The 20,609-nt window shown below is 43.5% G+C and overlaps 1 protein-coding gene across 6 annotated transcripts in view; it reads right to left on the bottom strand.

The window, feature by feature from the left end:
- Positions 1-20,609, bottom strand: part of Nsmce2 (NSE2 (MMS21) homolog, SMC5-SMC6 complex SUMO ligase) — a 213,562-nt gene that overhangs the window by 58,626 nt on the left and 134,327 nt on the right. For 2 of the 6 annotated variants that reach the window (XM_032915900.1, XM_032915903.1), the window contains one exon: positions 411-718. The exons of the other annotated variants lie outside the window; for them this stretch is intronic. In XM_032915900.1, coding sequence (XP_032771791.1) covers positions 657-718 — 62 coding nt within the window. In that variant the 3' untranslated portion in view covers positions 411-656. Of the gene's footprint in view, positions 1-410; positions 719-20,609 lie in introns of those variants that run through there. 6 annotated transcript variants of the gene reach the window in all.

The following is a 20,609-nucleotide window of genomic DNA, read 5'->3' as shown; positions in this document are numbered from 1 at the left end:
TCAGAGAAACGTCCTTTTCTCCCTTCTGCAATTAGATCCTGATGTCATCACAGCAACAGGACAGTCAAGAAAGCCCAACCTATTTTAAGTAGTTTCAGGCGACAGATTATTGGCCCACATTGAGATACAGAGTGTGGAGAAAAGGTTTCCTGTACTATAAACCACCTTTAATCTCAACTGATAAAACCAGAAGAGACACACATTTCCATTTTCAAGTGTTTACCTAGTGACACCATATTGTGGTTTTAGCCAACGTGCTGTCTGGATTATCCAGTAAATGTCACACAATAGCACTTTAGTAGCTCAGATAAGGAACACTGCGGATGGATTCATACTGCAAAACAGATGTTCCAGGTGAGTGCCTTCATCCTAGGTCAGTTTTACTTTATGGGTTTTTTTTTTTTTTCAAGTATAACATTTATCTCATACAGAACTATGATTTTGCTTCAGAAAAACCAATCCAGTATTATGCAGTGGTTTCTATATCAAAGTATAAGATTTAAACCCTAGGTTAGTAATATAAACACCATGATATTAATCCATCAGAGAAATGTAAGGCAAAACAATGAGACACCACTTCACACACAGTACAGTGGCTACAGGAAGGAGGACAGGCAGTAACAAGTGCTGGCGAGGACGTGGAGCAATTGGAACCCTCATACACTGCTGGTGGAAATGTAAAATGGCGCCCTCGCTGTGGGAAACAGCCTGGCAGTTCCTAAAAAGGATAAACACAGAGTTACCATATGACCTAGTAGTTGCGCTCTGAGATAAACACCACAAGAAGTGAAAACGAAAACTCACGTCCACTTGTACACAAATGTTCAAACAGCAATTACTCATCACAGGCAAAAGAGAAAAACAAGCAGAATGACCGCCAGCTTGTGAGTCAATACGATGACATGTCCATACAATGGATTAAAAGGCATAAAAAGGAATGTGTGGACACATGCTTCTACATGGATGAAACTGGAAAGCATCATGCCGAGTCAAGGAAGCCAGACAAACCAGACCACATCAACACATTCGTATGCAATATCCCAAACATGAAGTCTACAGAGATAGAAAGTCCATTTGCAGTTGCTAGAGCTGGGGCCTGGAAGAAAATGGGAAGCGAATGCTAACAGAGGGTTTCTGGCTATGAATGTGTTAAGATGGTTGCGCAGCTTTGAGAACCTCAGGGAACACTCTGAATAGGTGAGCTGTACGGTATGTGGTTCCGTCAATAAAGCTGACACAAAAGACTCACAGGACATAAGTTAAGAGAAAAGATGACTATGTAATGTAGGGTCCCAGCATCATGGTCTCCTCTTTGGCTCACCAGCTACAGACCTGGGGGGTGGGCTCCATATCATGGTGGCCTGTCATGTTTCTATTGCTCACTGTCTGTGAGCTAGGTGAGTGTACTTTCTTCACTCTGTTATTTAAAAGAATCTGTGTGGAGCTTTGCACAGGGCAGATGCCCAGTCACCTTTTAGTGAACTGTTAAATGTCCAGCTCAATTCAACTAAACTGCAAAACTGACTGACTCTGTGCTAAATGGGGGTGGATAAGAGCTACTCAGAACCAACTTGAGGCCTTGAAAATGTAGGCAGTTTTGCTTACAGTAGGATTCCTGCTCTTAAACTGCCCAGTCTGAATCCCACATAAACCCCTGGACGGGGTTTTTCTGATGTGGATTAATGGACTAGATCCCAGAGAACTTAAGGTGAAACAACAATCTATTTCCCTACTATTTAAGGTTAGAAGCCTCCCCCCACAACCCCTTGTGGTGTTTGTCTCTTTGATGTCTTAATTCCTGCATTGTAGCTGGGTGCTTAGGAGGGCACAGTAGATTTAGGTTCATGGTTAGATTCTGTCCCGGGCAGACAAAAGCTCCATGGGAGAGTCCAACTGTGAGCTGACATAGCTGTTCAGACTCTGGCAAGTTGTTTGATAGCTTCATACCAAACACACCGAGTTTCTTTACTGTAAAATAAAAGCAATGCATAGGAGTTGGTATGAGCGCAAACAAACTCTGGATGGCACATGGGATGATGAGTTAAGTGATCAGTGCTATAAGCTAGGGTAGAGGTAAAATTCACTTCTAGGGGAAGCCTTTGGGTCACTGAATACCCACAGAGGACTGACTGCAAGGCTTGGGTCTTCTCTGTTCCTCTCTCTCATTCCCTGGGCACAGGCAGGAGTTTGCTCTGCCACGCACTGCTACCACAATGTGCTGCCTTGCAGCAGTCCCTAAGCAACAGGGCTCAGCTGTCATCAGGGACTGGGACCTCCACAGCGCAGACACATACTTTCCTCCTATGAGCGAGTGTCTCGAGTTCTTGATAAAGTAACAGAAAACGCACGCACACACTGTGCTAGACTGGGGGTATTCAACAAGTGTTCACCGGCAATCTTCTAAACTAGTGTGCTGTGGTGGAGAACACAGCTGCAGAAGACTTGGTGCAGTGGGGTGGTGCAGAGAGGATTCCTACCCTCTTCATGCCTATCAGGCTCCTGACTAGGAGCTGAACACTTTTCAGCCCCTATAAACTCTCATCTTCTTTCAGATTTCTCGGTGAGGACAGAACTAGGGAGTCATAGGTGGCCCTCGGGAGCCATTACCACTACCTACACTACTAGAGAGTTAGGTGACCTACTGAGTTTCAACTATTATTTTTTTGACAAGTAACTTTGAAACAATTATTATTTTTAATAAAAGTCTTTTGAAGACAAAATGAACCCTTGCCATATATATATACAATATTTCTCTTTCCTAATGTTTCAAATCTCCATTCTGATAGTATGGCAAATACCAAAAATACTAATGCTGTTTTCCTTCTGGGTCCTGACTATACATTCCTCCGACAATACATTGTGATGGGGTAATGGATGCTTTCTGTAACAGACCTGGTTCAAGCTCACTCTTGTCCCTTGGGCCAGCTTGGATGGAGGGGATTCAGGATAGTACAGTCATAGATGGAAGATGCCCAGAACTCCAGATAACCTCATGGAACTGACATGCCCTCATCTACACTGAACCTACAGTAATAAGTTACTGAGTTCTGGAGTTGTTTATACAGAAGCTTCAAATAAGCACTAGCAGGAGCTGCTCTAATTAATAAAGCTCTGCCAAGTACTTTTAGATCTGGTTTGCTTCCAGAGTGTTTTTCTCAACTGGTATTGGAAACAGACAGATATATTAGCAGAGCTCCCAAGGACCCCGTCCAGCCCTGGTCCTTGACCATCACTAAGATCACTGGAGATGACCCACCACACCGACAAAACACACCCTCGCATATCCTTAGAAACTGCCTGGATGCCCCAGAGAGAAAATGTCTTTCAGTTTGTATTATTTGTAAAATTTTAGTCCAAATCCTTATAACGTTGACTGAATTCCTAGTTAGTAATTCCTACCATACTCTTAACTGCTTGAAACTAGCATAATTGATTTATAATTATATCAAACTCTGGGCTGGGAGCATATCAATTTAAAATTAGAAAATAAAAACTAAAAATTTCAGTCAATAATTAAGTTGCCAACCAATATTAGTGGCATATATTTATATTTTATTTATTTTTATAAAAATCTTTTAGTAGCTAATATTTTCAACGAACCAGTAAATGTTTAATGCAAACCACAGTGTTTATGTGGATGCTGAAATTATGAATAGATAACTAAACAGAATTTATGACTACCACTGCCGTCCCCTTGGTTTAATGCCTGTAGAAAGGTTCTGTTCCGCTGTATGCGTGTCTCCCTCCTTTCTCCGTCCCCATCTTAACTTTCTGTGCACTAACTTTGCTTTGGCTTTATTTTTTCGTTTACGCCATATATATCACTGGGAAGGCGGGGCTGATACTTTCTTCTGCCCACTGAACAGAAGCACAATGTGCGCCTGTACGTGGGCACTTTCTACATTCTACAGACTGAAGCATGAGCTCCTGAGCTGGAACCTGGGTCACTGGTTGGAAGACATTGGCATCAGGCTCTAAACCCTGACAAGTGCTACCACAGAGGACTTTTTACTTCATCCTTCCTTGGAGTCGGGTGGTGAAAGGCTGGTCAGTCTAGCACATAACCGCCCGTCTTGTCGGAGAACTGCCTCCTGTGAATCTGAGTGGATGCTGTGGTATCACGTGTCTACCACTTGGCCCTGTCTGTCTCCTTGGCTACAGTTGCTAGGACCACAGCGAATTCCTGACTTATGCCACATGAACCAACTTCTCTTCTGAGAGGCTGAAATTGGAACTGAGACTCTAATTCAGGAAAAGATCCTTTAGTTGAATTGAAAGAGGACACAGAACCTTCAGTGGTAAGAGGAAGCCATCTTCTGCCAGATGGCTAGGGAGGCTGGTTTAGAGAAAAATAAAGAGGCAATTCATGGAGGGAATACAGGTATTCTAGAGAGTGATGACATCTATTTCTAATGCTTGCTTTAGACCCTTTTCTCAAGACAAAACACCATTTTTTCCAATGTTTAAATTTGTAATTTTATTGTTTTGCTAAAGCTACGCTGTGTTAGTATCTTTTTACTTTTCATAACTTTGAGAGGTCTAATTGTTTTGAATATTAAGTCCTATTTCCACATTTTAATAAGGTTTACTAGCAGACAGTGCAACTTTTCTCAATGTCATGAAAACGCTGCATCTGTTGGTTTTCATACTAAGGGCTTCTGATTACGATTCTCAGGTACTTGCATAGACCTTTGTGATTTTTTTTTTTTAATAATACAGCCTAATTTCATTCAAAGGTAGAACATCAAAATCCAACACTCTTTAAACTTCACACACAGACACAAAATACTATCACATGTGTATACCAGCTTTTGTGGCTAGTTTGCATTCAGAGTAGCAACTAATTCCTCTCCTAAACATCAATGTCGTTATTTGACTCATAAGTAAATAAGAAGGCTTTGATAATACATGCTTTGATTGAGACACAGTAATTGGGCAGCTGGTCTGATTAACAACGGTTAACTGAAGCGAGTAGAACCTGAACTCAACCTAAATACAAGAATGGCTCTCAGGTTGAATGCATGAAACTTAAACTGTATATTCAGGGTTAGGCGGGTGGGAAGACATCTGCTCTATAGAGAGTTGTAACTTTGATGTACTCTCCCTCATTAGTCATTAAGAGCCAGAAGGCACACTATAGGAGCACAATTTGGTTTTTGTCTTGAATCAGCTTGCAATGAACCTTGGAAGCCAATTAAGGACCCAGGAAACCACACTGACTGATAGGTGCCATGCCAGGGGCATCTACTTGGACGGGAGGCACCTAAATCCACCTTCTGGTGGGACAGAGAGCTGAGTGTAAGAGAGTAAGCAGGAAAAGACAAGAGTGAGAATAAAGGTAGAGAAGGGACCCAGGGATGGAGGGGTTTACATGTTAATCTCCAGTGGTTTCCAAACAGCTGCACCAACAAAGGCACGCTGGATAAGAACCCATAGGTTTTCCCCAAGGACACCCCTGCCTCGTCTAATTTCCAAAACTTTTCATGTACTCTTAATTATTCTAGAAAGTCCCATTCTATTCAACAAATATTTACTGGGGGCATGGTAAGCTCTAGACACTTCTGTAGACAGAGAAGTAGGAAGACTGAATTAAGACAAGAGAATGGTATTTATCTTAAAGAAACACCAGTAGTAAAGTCTGAAGTCTTACTGGACAAAGAATCACCCTGAAACAGAAAACAAGGGAGGTGTTGCAGACACAAAGGCTATCTGCTGGAGAAAGGGCTACGGCTCTGTGTTGAAAGGACATCTGAGACATACCTAGGGACATCTGAGACATACCTAGGGAGCAACAGAATTGAGCTGTGCTTCCAGGCAGTGGAGGAGGAAGGCTGGACTCATATTGATGTGGGGACTGCAGGAAGAAAAGGGGCCACATTGATACTAGAATGCTCCTGAATATCCTGAAGGAGAGAGAAAGGAGTGATGAGGGTTAAGATCATAGGGAGAGACCTCATATGAAGGTGGAATGGGAGCTGCAGCCATAGTAAGTCCAGAAATGAACAGAGACAGTAGAGAAGGGCAAATGCCCAGGAAGACAATCCTGACCAACTGTACTTGAAGTGCGGGTGTAGGAGTTAAGACGAAACCTACAGCAGAGACCAGAAAGGGGGGTGAGAAGATTAAGTCATCAAATGAACCAGTGCAGTGGGGCACATCTTTGGTCTTGAAAATTAGAAGGCTGAAGAAATAAACCTTGAGCCCAGGAGTTAGCCATAAGGCTGGGTAACATAGTAAGGCTTTACTTTAAAACAACACCAACGATGAACTCAAAAACAGTGACTGGAAACATTTAAGAGATGGAGAGAGGCTTAGTTAAGACAGAATGGGAACTTGGGCTGACTGTAGCCATGGGGCACTTTCTCAAGAGAGATTCACTTAATGGTGGAGGCACTCAGGAGACTGTGCTTACTCAAGAGTAAGCCAAAGTAGTGGGAGGTCTCTGGGGAGTAAGACCTCTTCTTTGAGCAGAGGGAAGGAGTCTCAGCCACATACAGAACAGCCTCTGTTGCCTTTTCTTTCTGAAGGAGAGACCTGAGTAAACGTGTAGGCTGAGAGAAAAGGAAGCAAGGCTGATGATTCAGTGTGAAGGAACTGTGGGAAAAGGTCCTGGAGAAGAGTTCTTTACTAGTTAGGGCATCTATTAGAACAAAGATTGTCTCTCACTGGGAGAGCTGTAGAAAGATATATGTCCCAACACAGGTATCTGTGGAAGTCAGCAGCAACAGGTACATGGCAGTGTGACATGGGACTCATAGCAAAACCAGAGATGAACATTCTGTATGGTATTAATCCCAAGGCCTTTTATATGCCTGTTAATATTCTACAGATGCAGGGCACGTGTGGTGGGACTAGAGGACGTTCACTCGACACCTTTAGTTCTGGGATAAATAATCATTAGACACACTTCCTAGGACACAAGGGAACCAGAAGTGCATCTGAATCCCAGCTTTGCTAGAAAGAGATTCTCGGCTTTGTGCAGTGTCTTTTGCCAACTGCTCTAGGTCTCGGTTGCTTCACCTACCAAATGGAGGAAGCTGACGCTCCTGCGAGACTTGGTGAGGCGAGGGCCGTTCAGAGACGTGAAAGTGTCTGAACACTCTGAAGCAAACTGGGCAGACATTATATACTCACACCCTACCTCCTCCCTCACGTCCCTCCTACTATTACTAATCATTACTATGATTGGTAACCTTCTATTGGCGTGACAACTTTCAGTGAGACAGGAACTTCCTTTTGGTTTCTCTAAGTTTTGTGACCCTGAGAAAGGCGAGGAAGTTACACGTTCACAGTGGAGTCCTGGATGGCAGGGAACACACTGCAAGTAGCACCGTCCCTGGAGAAAGTTGTGGGACAACGGGAAATGGGGACTGTGGGAAGAGACTCTGAGGGACATTCCAATGGACATCTGCTGTATGTGTAACCTTGGACAACTCCAGATCACTCAACTCCAGCCATCTCATCTATGAACTGGGACTAGCTGGGACTATACCTGTAGGATGATGCTAACAATTAAATACAAATTTGCATGCATGTATGTACAAAGATTTTCCAGAATATTACATGTGCTCCATAAATGACAGCTATTAACAACTAAACATGTGTATGCTATCATGGCAGTCATTAATTGATACCCACTGGATGCCAGACAATGCTAGGAGCTTTAAAAGCAGAATAGTACCTGAAATAAAATGTGTACCATGTTACTTAGTCTTTAAAAGAAAATACACACAGTGTACCCTCTTCTTTGAATTCTCAGAGTATGAAGCCATTCTCAGCAAAGTATGGACACTTAGTAACTATTGAGAGGGACAAGGAAGGAAGGACAGATGTTGCCTCAGTCCCCAAAGCTCATGTGTTAGAAACACAACTCCTAGTATAACAGTAACAATGTCAACAGATGGGACATTCAACAATTTTCTAGACCAGGAGGGCTCTGTCCCCATGAGTGGATCAACACTCTTAGGAGCAGACTGTTATAAGACTGAGTTCAGCAGCTGAGTGTATAGCTTAGTGGCAGAAAGCTTGTCTGACATTCATAAGAACATGGGTTTGATGCCTAGTAGTACCACCCCCAAAACAAAAACAAAAACCAAGAACAACAAAATCAAACAAATAGACAAAATCCCTCCAACTACCACCAGCAGCAGCAACACAAGAGCAAAGCAACCGAGTCTTTGTTCCTTGTTCTTCTGAATCCTTCCTTTAGATGACACAGTGTAATGACAGTGCCAGTTTCTAGCACCTTGGCACTAGGTTTGTCAGCAGCCACAATGGTGAGAAATAAATTGCTTTATCAATTATCCAGGGATGGATTTCGCTACAGGAACACAAAGTAGACTAAGATAGATGGTGAGAGTTGCTAACTGGGATGCTAGGAATGTCAAAATAGAAACAGGGCATCCTGGGAATACTGGGTGTGATGAAGATGTCCTGCAAAAGCCAACTGTGCCATATCATTTAACACTTCTTCAGTTTTGTCAAGACTGGGTCTCCTGAAGCCCAGATTGGTCTCAGAGTCCTTCTGCAGTGGAGGAGAACCTCAAGTCTTCTGTTTCCGCCTCCCAAGTACTGGGAGTATAGGTCGTGCACTACCATGTCTGTTTTAGGTGGTGCTGGAGACTACACCAGGCTTCACTCTATCAGGTGAACTACACCGTCAGCCTGACACCATTCATTCCTAACCCACATCCTGGAATGCTGGCTCTCTGCACCCAGAAAGTGGCACTGGACTAGCTGTGTTTTGAGTCTGCTAACGAAGATTACTCAAGGCAAACATCTGTTGCTTTCCAGAACAAACCATATCCACTCTAGATTCAGGTTATTTGAATGACAAGCTCTTTCTGATCTAGTCCAATTGATACTTAAGTACTGCTCTGGAAGTTGATCTGTCTTACGTTCTAATTATATTTAGAACTCTCTTCACACTGCATCATTCAAACAGATGCCTGGACAGCTGTTGTGATTTTTTTTTTTTCCTAGAGTTTCACAAAGACAGATTTCAGTGAGGTTTTTAAAAATAAATGACACAGGTGTTATCTATGAGTCAATCAGCACATTAGCTATAAAAATAATGATGTTAGTTAGGGAAATGGGATTTTCAGTGTTTCAACCAATCTATTTTCATTTGGTTGTATCCCCTACTCTACTACCAAATAAAACCAGCTTCTCCTGGGACTAACTAGGATATCCCGGTCTAGGTTATTGCTCTAATATTATCACATAATGAAATGATTCAACAAGGCCCTTTCCAGAGACTGAAATCCCAGCAACACTGATCGGGCACTGTCCAGACAGTATACAAATGCTCTCATGCTCAGTATAATGTTTTCTTTCAGGATGTTTAGAGATACTGGAGGCAACTTAAATAACATGTCCCGAATGGCAGAAGCAACAGAGATCGCTGAAATTCCTGAACACACATGAATGACTTCTCGTGGGGTCCAGAAGTGCTGGGCCAAAACGGAATAGCTCTACCCCATGTCTTCACTTTTGAAACAAGGCTGCACACCAAACACTTTGCATTTGTGAAACCTTTATATGCATTTATGGGTAATTACATTTTATCTTTGGGTTTTCTCACCCTTATTGATCTTCACAGAGATCCACCCAGCAGTGTCTTGTGGGCACAATTACTAACAGGCAAAGCTGTGGTTGGACTCAGACTTTCTAAGTTCAGGCCTTTTGTAATTAAAAACAGTAGCAACAGCAGGAGTTAATAATTGTAATGCATTTGCCATGTGTTAAGGGTCCTGAATATTTTGAATTATTCAAATTATTAAAAATATTGCATAAAATTATCTTTAGCCCTCATGTATAGGGTATATATTGAAAACAATGTTAATGAATTTTAAGTTGAAACTTGGGTCCTGTCCCTAATTTACCGAATTATGTAATGCAAAAAAATGATGATATCTGAAAAATCCCCAACACTGTGGTTCTGGGTCCTTTGGATAAGGGATACTTAAACCTGTAAGATTACTACTTAGAGAAGCAGAAAGCAAGATCACAGAGAGCAAGGTAACATGGCCACGATAACACTGTGGTCATGCCAAGGTGTAAGCCAGGCACAGGCTTTACGCTTGCTCTCTCAACAGTTCTGCTAGACTGACCTCCTACAATAGCACAGCTGTGCTCATCAAAATCTCTCCCTTTCCATCCATGACTCAAGCAAAATGACTTGCAAGAAGCCAGAGTCCAGGGCTGCCCAAGAGGCTCCACACGGCTCCACTCATGTGTGCAGCACAGGTCCCTGACACTGTGGTCTCCTGCTCCTGCACAGTGGAAGACACTTTGAAGACATGGGCTGGTTAGCATTCTTACTGCCTAAGCTCTGGGTGTCACACAGCTGGCGTACTGAAATGGACTCTGGAAATAACCAAGTCTTCATCAGCGTAGAGTGGAGGATTAACTTTCTCTGGGCTATAACTCTCTGAAGATTAAAACACAAAATCAACAATTTGAAAAGCTAACTACTGACCCTGAAATCAGGGAAATTAGCATACCACATAAGACCTACCAATCATTTATAACCTATAATTTGTAAATAGGCTTTGTTCAGCTACAGTGCTTTGAAAAACATAAGCAGTAGTGAATATTTAAAAAGCAAAATTCCAATTTTCATTTTCTGTAGAAAAACTATCATCGAGAGCAGCAGGCAGGGCAGGGCAGGGCATCTGTTCTTCAGCACAGTCCTACAGAGGCAGCAGACTGCTCGTGTACTGTGCATCCCAGACCCTGTGGTGCAGAGCCACTCAGAGGATGCCCTGCAAGTACCAGAGCCCTTGGAGATCCCTGCTCTCCCCTCAGTACACTCTGCCAGCCTTGCTGTGTAATGCAGTAAGTGAGATTATAGACTTGGAGTGACTGTGATCGTTAATCTTCACTGTCAACTTCACTTGATTTAGAATCACCATGGAAACACGCCTTTGAGTATGTCTATGAGGGTATTTCCAGAAAGGTTCAACTTAGAAGGGAAGACTTATCCCTGAATGTGGACAACTGCTGTTCATGGCTTTAGGATGAACGATCCTTCCTACTATGTTGCCCACTCTGCAATGTGAGGGAAACTAGCTAACTAGATCATACCCACAGACTTTATAGAAGAAAGCCAGTCACTGGTCAAAAGCTTGGAGTCCTTTAAAGCCATTCTAGCTTGTTTATGATTGTCATAAAGATTACAGGCAAGGAGAAAGGCTGGGGCTGCATTCACTGGCCCATTCTGGAGGTGCCATCAGGTTTCTTCCTGGAAAATGACTATGGCCTCCTGCCTGTAGCTGCGCCACTGACTTTCGTCAGGCAGGGTCAGGATACAAGCCACCTGAGAAATTATTAAATTTACACATAGAGTCACAGACGAACTACACCTATAATGAAATGTCCTTCACCAAATTGGATGTTCTAGTGTTTCTAATTATTTCTAACTAATAGTGTTTCCTCAATTAGTCAATAAGTCCCTACTAAATCAAGTGCCTGAAATAAGTAATCTACATAATTTAAGGGCTTTCTCCTGTCTGGGTCCCAAACAACTACTAAAAGCACATGTGGGGGTAAAAGTATCGCTAGAATGAGACATCAGAATGGTTTATACTATAACCAGCTGAACTTTAAATAGAAGCTTTTAATTTTAAAGTGAGGTTAGCACAACCATTTCTAAATGGTATTTTCTGTCTTAATACTGTGTACAATGAGAGGCAGTAGGTAATGTTCACATTGTTAAAAAGAAAATCCTGATTGTTAGAATGGCTGCGGGCAACCCGGCTGTATTGTTTCAAATAAGCAGATTGCACAAAGGTTAATAAAGTGAAAGAGCACAATAGGGCTAGCAGATGCTAGCAGGGCCCCTCCGTGAATTAAAACAGCTCTGGGAATCCAAATCTTCTTCCACATTTATAAGGGCTGTTGCTGAAGAGGCACTTGGGCCTCGTTCTCTCTCCTCAGAAGTCAAAGAAAAGGTTTATCAGGAACTCTCACCAAGAGTGGGAAGGGTTAACTCTTGGCTAGCTCACAGTATCCATGCTCCTGCCTGTGCTACTAATAAGGAAGTGCTAAAAAATGACCATCACCATGTGTTAACTGATAGCTTTGGGGTGTTACAGAAACAGTTCCCAGCTATGTGTCCTTCAACAAACCACCACCAACTACTAGATGAGAACAGAAAGGTGGCTTCTGCCCTTGGGGAACTTATCCGGGGACAGGAAATAAGAAGTGGCAGATGACTGCTGTGGTAGCTCACACCTGCACAACTCAGCATTTAGGGGACTGAGCCAGGATTGGTTTGTGTTCCAGGCCAGCCTGGGCTACAGAGTGAGACTTTCTCAACAAACCAAAACCAAAACAGGGACAAATAACACCAACAAACATGGTCCCTATCCGTGATCCTACAGCTGTCACCAATGGATGGGGCAGATGACAGGACTGAGTTTACCAAGCCATTCGTCTCCTCCGATGTTACTTTCATAAGGACAAATACTGTTGTGGCTGATGAGAGATCACTTTAAAGGGGAGGGGGGAAGCGTTAGAATTGTAAAATGTCCCTTAACAAGGAAGCTATCTATTGAAATGGCAGGTGAGCACGGGAAGCAGCCAGTGCTGAACACGTGTACACTTATTTCCTGACAAGGTCGGATGACACACTAGACTATTTTTAAAAATTATATGCTAGGATTTCAATCTGACTAGTGATTCAACTCAACTTCAAAAAAGGAGGAAGCTCGCACAGTCTTTCTAGCTCATTAAGCTCCTGCTATTCCTGTCAGTCAGTCAGTGCCCTAACCCTAGACCTTTGCATTTGCTGCAAACTTAAGCAGCCCTGACATGACTTACTCTGCTCCACAGACTTCATTCTCTCTCTTAACAAAATGTTTGTATCACAACAGACCTCACTAAACATTTATTTGGAGAGGAGACCCACTATGGTCCCAGAACTTTCAGTAATGAGACCTTTCCATGAGGAAGCTTTTCTCACATCAGCATGGAGAAAGTTAAGGTTCCCGCTGTCTGGCCCCACCAGCCATGTGCTTGCGCAGGGGAAAACCCAAGCCTTGAGCTATCTCAGAGCTCCATCTGTTCTCACTGCCTCAAGCTACAGCTCAGCTCCCAGGTGCACCGAACCACATCTATCAAAATATTTACCCCTAAAATAGCTCTGTAATAAGAGCGGAATGTCCTTTTTGATGATTTCCTTTGAAAAATACATATGTATTTAACTGGCAACTCCAACCTTTCAGACACGAATCTATTTAATAAAAGCCTCCCTTCACGCTGGCTACAGTTGCTCTACTATAGAACTTACAAGCACAGAACTTAGCATAAGCTTCAATTCCACACTGGTCTGTTCTGACTCCAGTTCCATCCGGCCTCCATGTGGCAGTAGGGACAGTGTGAGCCTTTAACAGAAATGGCACACTAATGCTGCGAGCTGCCCGGGAAAGCTACATGACTTCTTGGCAGTTTTTGGACAGGTTCAGGTGAGTTTCAGCATCTGGGACTACGATCTATGTTACAGATGGAAAAAGCAAAATATCACCCAAAGAAAGAGGAAAGAGGTTCTCCAGACTGAAGCAAAAGCATACCAAAGTCTACCCACCTTCCAGCCTCAGCACAGTGGAAATACTTCTACCACACTGTCAAGGCATAATCAGTTCCTAAAACAATGGCTCAGCGTTTGAGTCACCCAGAGCGTGAAGGGCAAGTAAAAGGTCAGTTCCGGCATGCTCCACAAAAGCAAACAAGGAGCAGGAGGAGCTGTGCCAGCACCATACAGGCCTTGGCTCTGTTACTGCCAGGGCATGGCAAATGCAGATCTTGGCTTCAGGCTTCTTCAACCCTGGTGTTCTGCCTTCAAGCTTCTCCAGACTCTCCCAACTTCTCTCCTCCAAAGGAAATCAGGGAAGGGTGGGAACAAACCTGAGAGAAGGGCCAGGACGACTGCTCAGAACCACCCCCTCCATGGCTCTGGAGAACCCAAAGATGGCGCAGCGTCTCCAGGACAAGTGGTACTAGTTCCCGAAGCACCCGCAATTCCCTCACTAGTACTTACCAGAGCACCTTTCTCTCTCCCTCCAGTTATCATCTCACTATAATCAATTAAAATCTATGCACATGGTGGACCCTGACTATTTTTAAGGGCCTGAGTATACTTATATTTTAGGTTCTCTGCCACTGACATGATATTTAACATCAAAAGTTGTACTAAAAATTCAATTAAAATAATTTTCTGGCATTTTTTCAAAGAATTTTTGCACTTTTTTTGTCTTAGAACTACTTAGTGACTGGTTATTCGTTTAATGTATAGTCTGAAGAGATTTCTTAGTAATCACATGTGAGTTAAGCATTTAAAGAAGATAACAAAAATCTTTGTTTATATGCAAACATATGCATGTATTTATCTGCAAACACATTTAAACCTGTCTTGCTTTTGAGGTCTTACAAAGAGGCTTCTCAGTTACCATAGTCCTCATGTCTAAGGACTGTCAGTGCTTGACTGGAGACAGGCAGGCCACTGGAGAAGGAGGCCCTCTGCCCTCTGCCCTCTGCAGGGAACAACGGAAAGATGCCAGGTGAAAGCTGAAGGGAAGCCTGGTGGCTGAAGAAGTTCCCCGAACCCACGTCCCAGAGCCTCGAGCTCAGAAGACAGGAATAGGTCACCACGCAACAATCCCTTAGTATGGCCAACAAGGGTGACATAAGAGAAGAAACTCTTCCATCCACTGAGGAACTCATCACCTGTCTGAGGTTGTAAGAGCCAGGACTGGCATATGGAGTGTGAGACAGAAAACTAAAACTGTCAGAGACCCCAAATACCGGAGCCCTTCATGTAAGCAGTGTCAGGGAGTTATAACAGGACACAGCCACTCACAATGCCATTTCTGTAGACAGATACCCACGAATGAACAGTGCCATGGAAGGTTGGGGCATACTAAGGCTTTGCAGAAGTGATGGCAGCACTAACGTCACTGGGATTCTAGGGATGAGAAGAAAACGGATGGTGATGAATATACACAATGAAAAAGAGAAACGCACACCTGTGTAACAACAGCAGCAGAGTCCCATCTACTCTCCTTTGTCTTTCGGCTTCTGCTCTGTTCAAATGTTCATGGACTTTCCACCATGTCAGACACTGTAGCAGGCACCGGGTACATGATCGGGAAAATACATGAAAAGTCTTTGTGCGCTCTTGTCTAAGTGATATTCTGTAGCCAGAGACAGGAGGGCAGTGGACTGAGCAGGTGATTCAGAATGACAGAAAGTAAAGCAAGATGTAGGTCCTGAAAACGGCCAGCCCTTCCCTCAGCAGAAGCAAGGAAGAAGAGGACTTGATGCCGGAGGGGGAACAGGAAATGGGCTGAGGAACAGTATGGCAGCAGGGAGGATGCGAACGAGTCCAGCTGTGCTCAGCTGGTAAGGGCTTCCTGGCAGACTGTATAACCAAGCCATGCCTAGCAGGAGTGGCTGGCTTCCAGGGCCAGGAGACGGACAGATTAGGTGGTCTTTATCTGAGCTGCCAGTCTGCAGAAAGTTGAATCTGGAAGAGCCTGTGTTTCCTTAGAGTCCTGGAGCACTGGAGCAGGACAAAAGTCAGAGGCTGGCTGGACGGATGGCACAGTGGGAGGTGAGGTGATCAAAGGAGCGCATAGTGCTGGTGGCCACTCTAGTAACTCTGCCAAGTATGCAGTGTAGGCTGGGCTGAATCACCAAGAGAGTAGTAGAAGTCTAATAAATAACACCTCCTTCCTTCCCTCCTTCCTGAGAGGACAAGAAGGTTTTGGAGGCCTCGGAAAGGAAGGTGGCACTGGAGAGTCAGGAAGAGGAACATCTATTGTGGCAGAGCTCAGACGGTAAAATAGACAGAAATGAGAGTTCAGGTCAGGAGGAAGTGAGGCAAGGCTAGCCCACTGATCCCCTTGGCTGTAATCTGGTCATAGTCTATGGACGACTCAGGAGAAGCAGGGAGTAGTGTCTCCTTCCTGGAGTTCACAGCCCACCTGGCAACAGTGTTTTAACCTTCAACTGTAATGACAGTCAGCTGTGGCATGACTAGGGAGCAGGGGACAATGAGGGAAAGAAAGAAATTTCACAGAAGCTATATGAACAAATCATTCTGAAAATCAACAGTAACAGGGACAAGTAAGTTCTTAACAGAATTCTGCAATGGTTAGTGGATCCAAAGATAAATTCATCCCAAACCAAAACCAATAGTCTTATTCTCAGAACTGGAAAAGCTATGCTTTTAATGCAAGAAAAATTTTCCTCATCTGGAAACTGTCAGGCAATTGGAAGTTAGATGAGGAAAAGAAAACTTCGAAAGTTTCTAAAAGCTAGTATTGTGTGTGTATGTATGTATGTATGTATGTATGTATGTATGTATGTATGTATGTATGTATAAAATTGCTGAGCTGAGCTGACAGGGATTAAAATGAAATACAAGGATCAGTTTTATTTTTAATATGTAGGTGTGAGGCCAGGGATATTGGACTCCCTTGGAGCTGGAGTTACTGGCAGTTGTGGCCTGTCCAACCTGTGTGCTGAGAACCCAACTCAGGTCCACTGGAAAACAAGTGCCTTTAAACTGGGGAGCAATCTTTCTAACCACATTTGCTGAATTAGAAAAGAAAAGTTTTACTAATTCACTCTGGAACATCCTCCTCTTTCCATTCCATTTTCATGAGTTTTGATTTGAAATCTTGAATGCTTGACACTTTGTTTTTTGTGCCCCTCTTCACCTCTGCAAGTGGAGCAACAGAGGGTAGGAAAGGTGAAAAGTCTGAGGGCCCCTGTCTCAAGAGGAAGTCCTCCAAGGATGACATCACCACCTGCATGAATCACCTGCACGAAGAAAGAGGAAGGAGCACATCCTGTGTCCCCAGGAGCATGGCAAGAGCACTGAGGTGAGTGAGTCTCAGCCGAGCTAGACGGTGACCACCAGCCCCAGGTCCCAGGAGACACAGACTGTTAAGAAAGTGACACACGTGAGCTGGGGACTGCATCACCTGTGGTACAGGAACCCAGTATCACGAGATGGAAGAGGAGACACAGGGAAGACACAAGCTGGTGCCAATCTGCAATTTTATCTAGGCATGGGGACTACAAGATACTTCAGCCACACCGTTCATCTCTCAGGACACTCTGCTACACTGAAACTCAGAGGATGAACCAATGACTCATATCACACTGTAGTATATAAATAGAGGATTAAATTAAAAAGTTATGACTTCACATAATGGCCGCAAACCGAAACTTGGAAATGTAGTTTTAAAATATACTTTCTAATTCTTTTGAACTAAAATCAAATTTAGGACGCTGTAGGAAGACAGTTCAAACAAAAGCTAATTTTGTTTAATGAACTAACCAGGAAGGCATTGTGAAAAGTATTGGGCAACCAAATGCTCAGCTAATTACTGTGAGATCAAATAACTGTTGCCATAGTTACTGCACACTGTTTTCCATAATAACTTTTATCACTTCAATAAATCTTTGTGACGCAACAAATATAAAAAGTTTACTGTAACATGACTATAATGTTTTGGAAGGCACACACTGACAGCTGACCTACTGAAATCACTTTCCCATATTTGTCCATGAATGAGGGGTGGGAGCAGCACCTTAATGGCTCAAGACTGGAACGGCTCACTAGCTTCTTCAATAGGCTGCAATACCTCAACTGTTGAACTTACCAGGGCCTGTCACACAACAGCAAAGCCAATGGCCATCTCGGCATGGTTACACTTTGTCTCTGAAGCTATGAAGTAGAGACTTGTTCAACTCCATGCAGGGTGGCTGTGATATATCAAGATCTAACTTTCCCAAGATGCTGGAGACTTAAGTTTCTGCCCAGTGTCACCAGTTCCTTCCCAGGAGGAATTTCAGTCAAGATTTTACTCTAAAGTCAGTTTTTTGTGTATTCTTCCACACAGCCTTTTTTTTTTTTTTTTAATGAATATGGCTTCTTTTTATTTAGTTTTATTCTTCTTTTTTTTTCCCCCCGGAGCTGAGGACCGAACCCAGGGCCTTGCGATTGCTAGGCAAGTACTCTACCACGGAGATAAATCCCAAACCCCCACACAGCCTTATTATATGCATTTATGTATAAACAAAGAAAAACATATACATGCACACACATATATGGCAATTCCCATGACTGCTTAAGGTTGTTGCATGAAGTGTTAAAGTCACATTAGACTATCAAAGGTGACTATGGTGGACGACTAGCTAGCTGGTCTGTTAGTTGAAATGATGGCACAGCCTCACTGGAAGATGAGCACTCTTTCCTTGAGATATCTATCTATCTCAGGATGAAGACCTGGCTGTGTTTCTGTCCCTTCCCTACCATTCCCAGGGCTTAGGCACCTGCTCCCCTTCACTCTCCTGGTACCTTGCTCACCTACTTCAAGCTCTGAACTGCCGAGATAAACTAGTGAAGTGGAAAACATGGGATAGTAAGCTAAGCCTGGTGATGAAGTTCTAGTTTGATTTGATTCGATAAGGAAAACTACACATTTAAAGCAGCCTGCTGAGGTGAAAGCTGTATTGCCTGGGCAAGTAAATGAGTATCTCTGGGGTTTCCCAACTTAAAAAAGGGCAAGAATCCCCACGTACTGACTCCCGGGGATGTTATGCAGATCAATTACTTTGAGATCTTTGAAGATAGAAAGTTCTAGGGACAGTAATCATTTATCAAGATCAAACACAAAACATACATATGATTATAGAGCTATTAAAGAGCAGACTTGAAAGCCAGTATCAAAAGGGTATCTAACTGTAATAAATGCAAGTGTGCACGCTGCACATCCCTGAGGTGGGGACCGAGGTGCTTGCTAGTGAGACCTGATTCAGACCTGTGCAGTACTGTTCCAAAGGTCTCGAGGATGAACAGTGAGAGCTCCTGTCAGTGACTGAATCAACCTTTGATTACCCCCTCTGTTGCAATCCTTCACCTTAGAGAGCCCAAGACTGGCACCAGCCACAGGTACCCCCAGTGCCTCGATATTTAGCCTAGAAACTTATCCTTGTCCATGACCCTTTCATGCAACTTGTTATCTACCTCCTAAGCACCTTCTGAGTTCCATTCTTCTTCTCTGTCCAGATGGATAATAAGCACTTCCTTAGAGCTTCCTTACTTTCCTGCTTCTAGCTTACCTCTCCCCTAAGTCTCTTCTTCATCCTTCCCAGATCATGACACAATGCCAACCATGACAATTCAACTGGGCTGGAGACATGGCTCAGTGGTTAAGAGTGTCTGGATCCCTCTGGATCCCAAAACCTGTACAAAAGTCAGGCTCTACTGTAGCTCTAGCACTGTGGAGGCTGAGAGAGAATCAGATCCCCGGTCACCAGCCTAGCTCCACGTTCAGTGAACAAGGCTCAAGGAGATAAGGCAGAGAATGAAAAGAGATCTGCCATCCTTCCCTGACCCTCATATATGTCATCACACACACACACACACACACACACACACACACACACACACACACACGGAAGGAGAGAATATGAGAACTGACAGAGGCTGCTGTCTTCAGGATAAAATTCAGATTCCTTAGTGAGCTCTATAAGAATTTTGTTAATTCATCCACCTACATTGTATACCGTCTCAACTTCATATTTTTCCTGAGTGTCTGTGCAAGTTTGTGAGCATGTGTGTGTGTGTGTGTGCATATAAAGAAGCCATAGGTCAGTCCCAAACATTGCTCCTTCGGTGTTGTACTGTCTACCCTATTTTTTGAGACAGGTTTTTTTTTCTGGCCTAGAGCTCACATACTAGGCAAAGGCTGGCTGGCCACTGAGTCAACACACGCAGCTGTTTTTATGCTGATGGACCTCAGTTTTTCACAAAAAACTTATCCCCTCGGCTTCTGCCCACCCGCCCCCCTTTACTGTTTGTCAACACTTCTCCCTCTCCAGTCAGCCCTTTCTTCTCCTTCACTTACAGCTAGTGCACCCACCATGCTGTGCTGAGTTCTGCTGTGTGAGATTATGTGTAACATAGGGGACCATGAGGCAGCAACAGTGACAGCCTGGCATAAAGTATGTCTGCACACAGTAAATGCTGAATGAATGAATGAATGAACCAGCGAACGAGCGAACGAACCCTTCCAGAGGACAAGGCAGTATGTAACCCTAACTTACTCCTGTTATATTCTCAGCCTGAAGAGGGCTCTTGGGTTTTCTTATGCATTAACTGTAGATGACAATGACCACGTTAGATGTCTTGTCATTGAGAGTAAAGTGACCTGAGCTGCTCTTTGTTACAGACCCAAGTCACTTGAGTTCACCTTTTAAGCTTTTGAATTCTATCAGATTTCAAGAACTCTTGTCAAGGAGCAAGTGCTGAAAGCAGAGGAGACATGATGATCTTGCAGGGAGCTCCCATCTATAAGAACCACTGCTGTAAAAACATCTCTGCACCCAGGCTGTGACAGGCTCAGGAAGTCCCACAGAACTCATGCATAGAGAATTAGTCCTTCACATATGGAGCTGTCACCTAGGCTCTCACCTTTGAATGGAAAAGGTGTTGTTTGTGCCACAGATGAAGCAAAAAGAAAGATACAGTGTATTATACTTCCTTGTTCTAAACACATGCTACTAAACACATAAAATCAATCAGCCATTCA

The sequence above is a fragment of the Rattus rattus genome, chromosome 1 (genome assembly GCF_011064425.1).
Source record: "Rattus rattus isolate New Zealand chromosome 1, Rrattus_CSIRO_v1, whole genome shotgun sequence".
Taxonomy (NCBI): domain Eukaryota; kingdom Metazoa; phylum Chordata; class Mammalia; order Rodentia; family Muridae; genus Rattus; species Rattus rattus.
The sequence above is the reverse complement of the archived record's forward strand: the minus strand, read 5'-3'. Positions and strand labels throughout refer to the sequence as shown.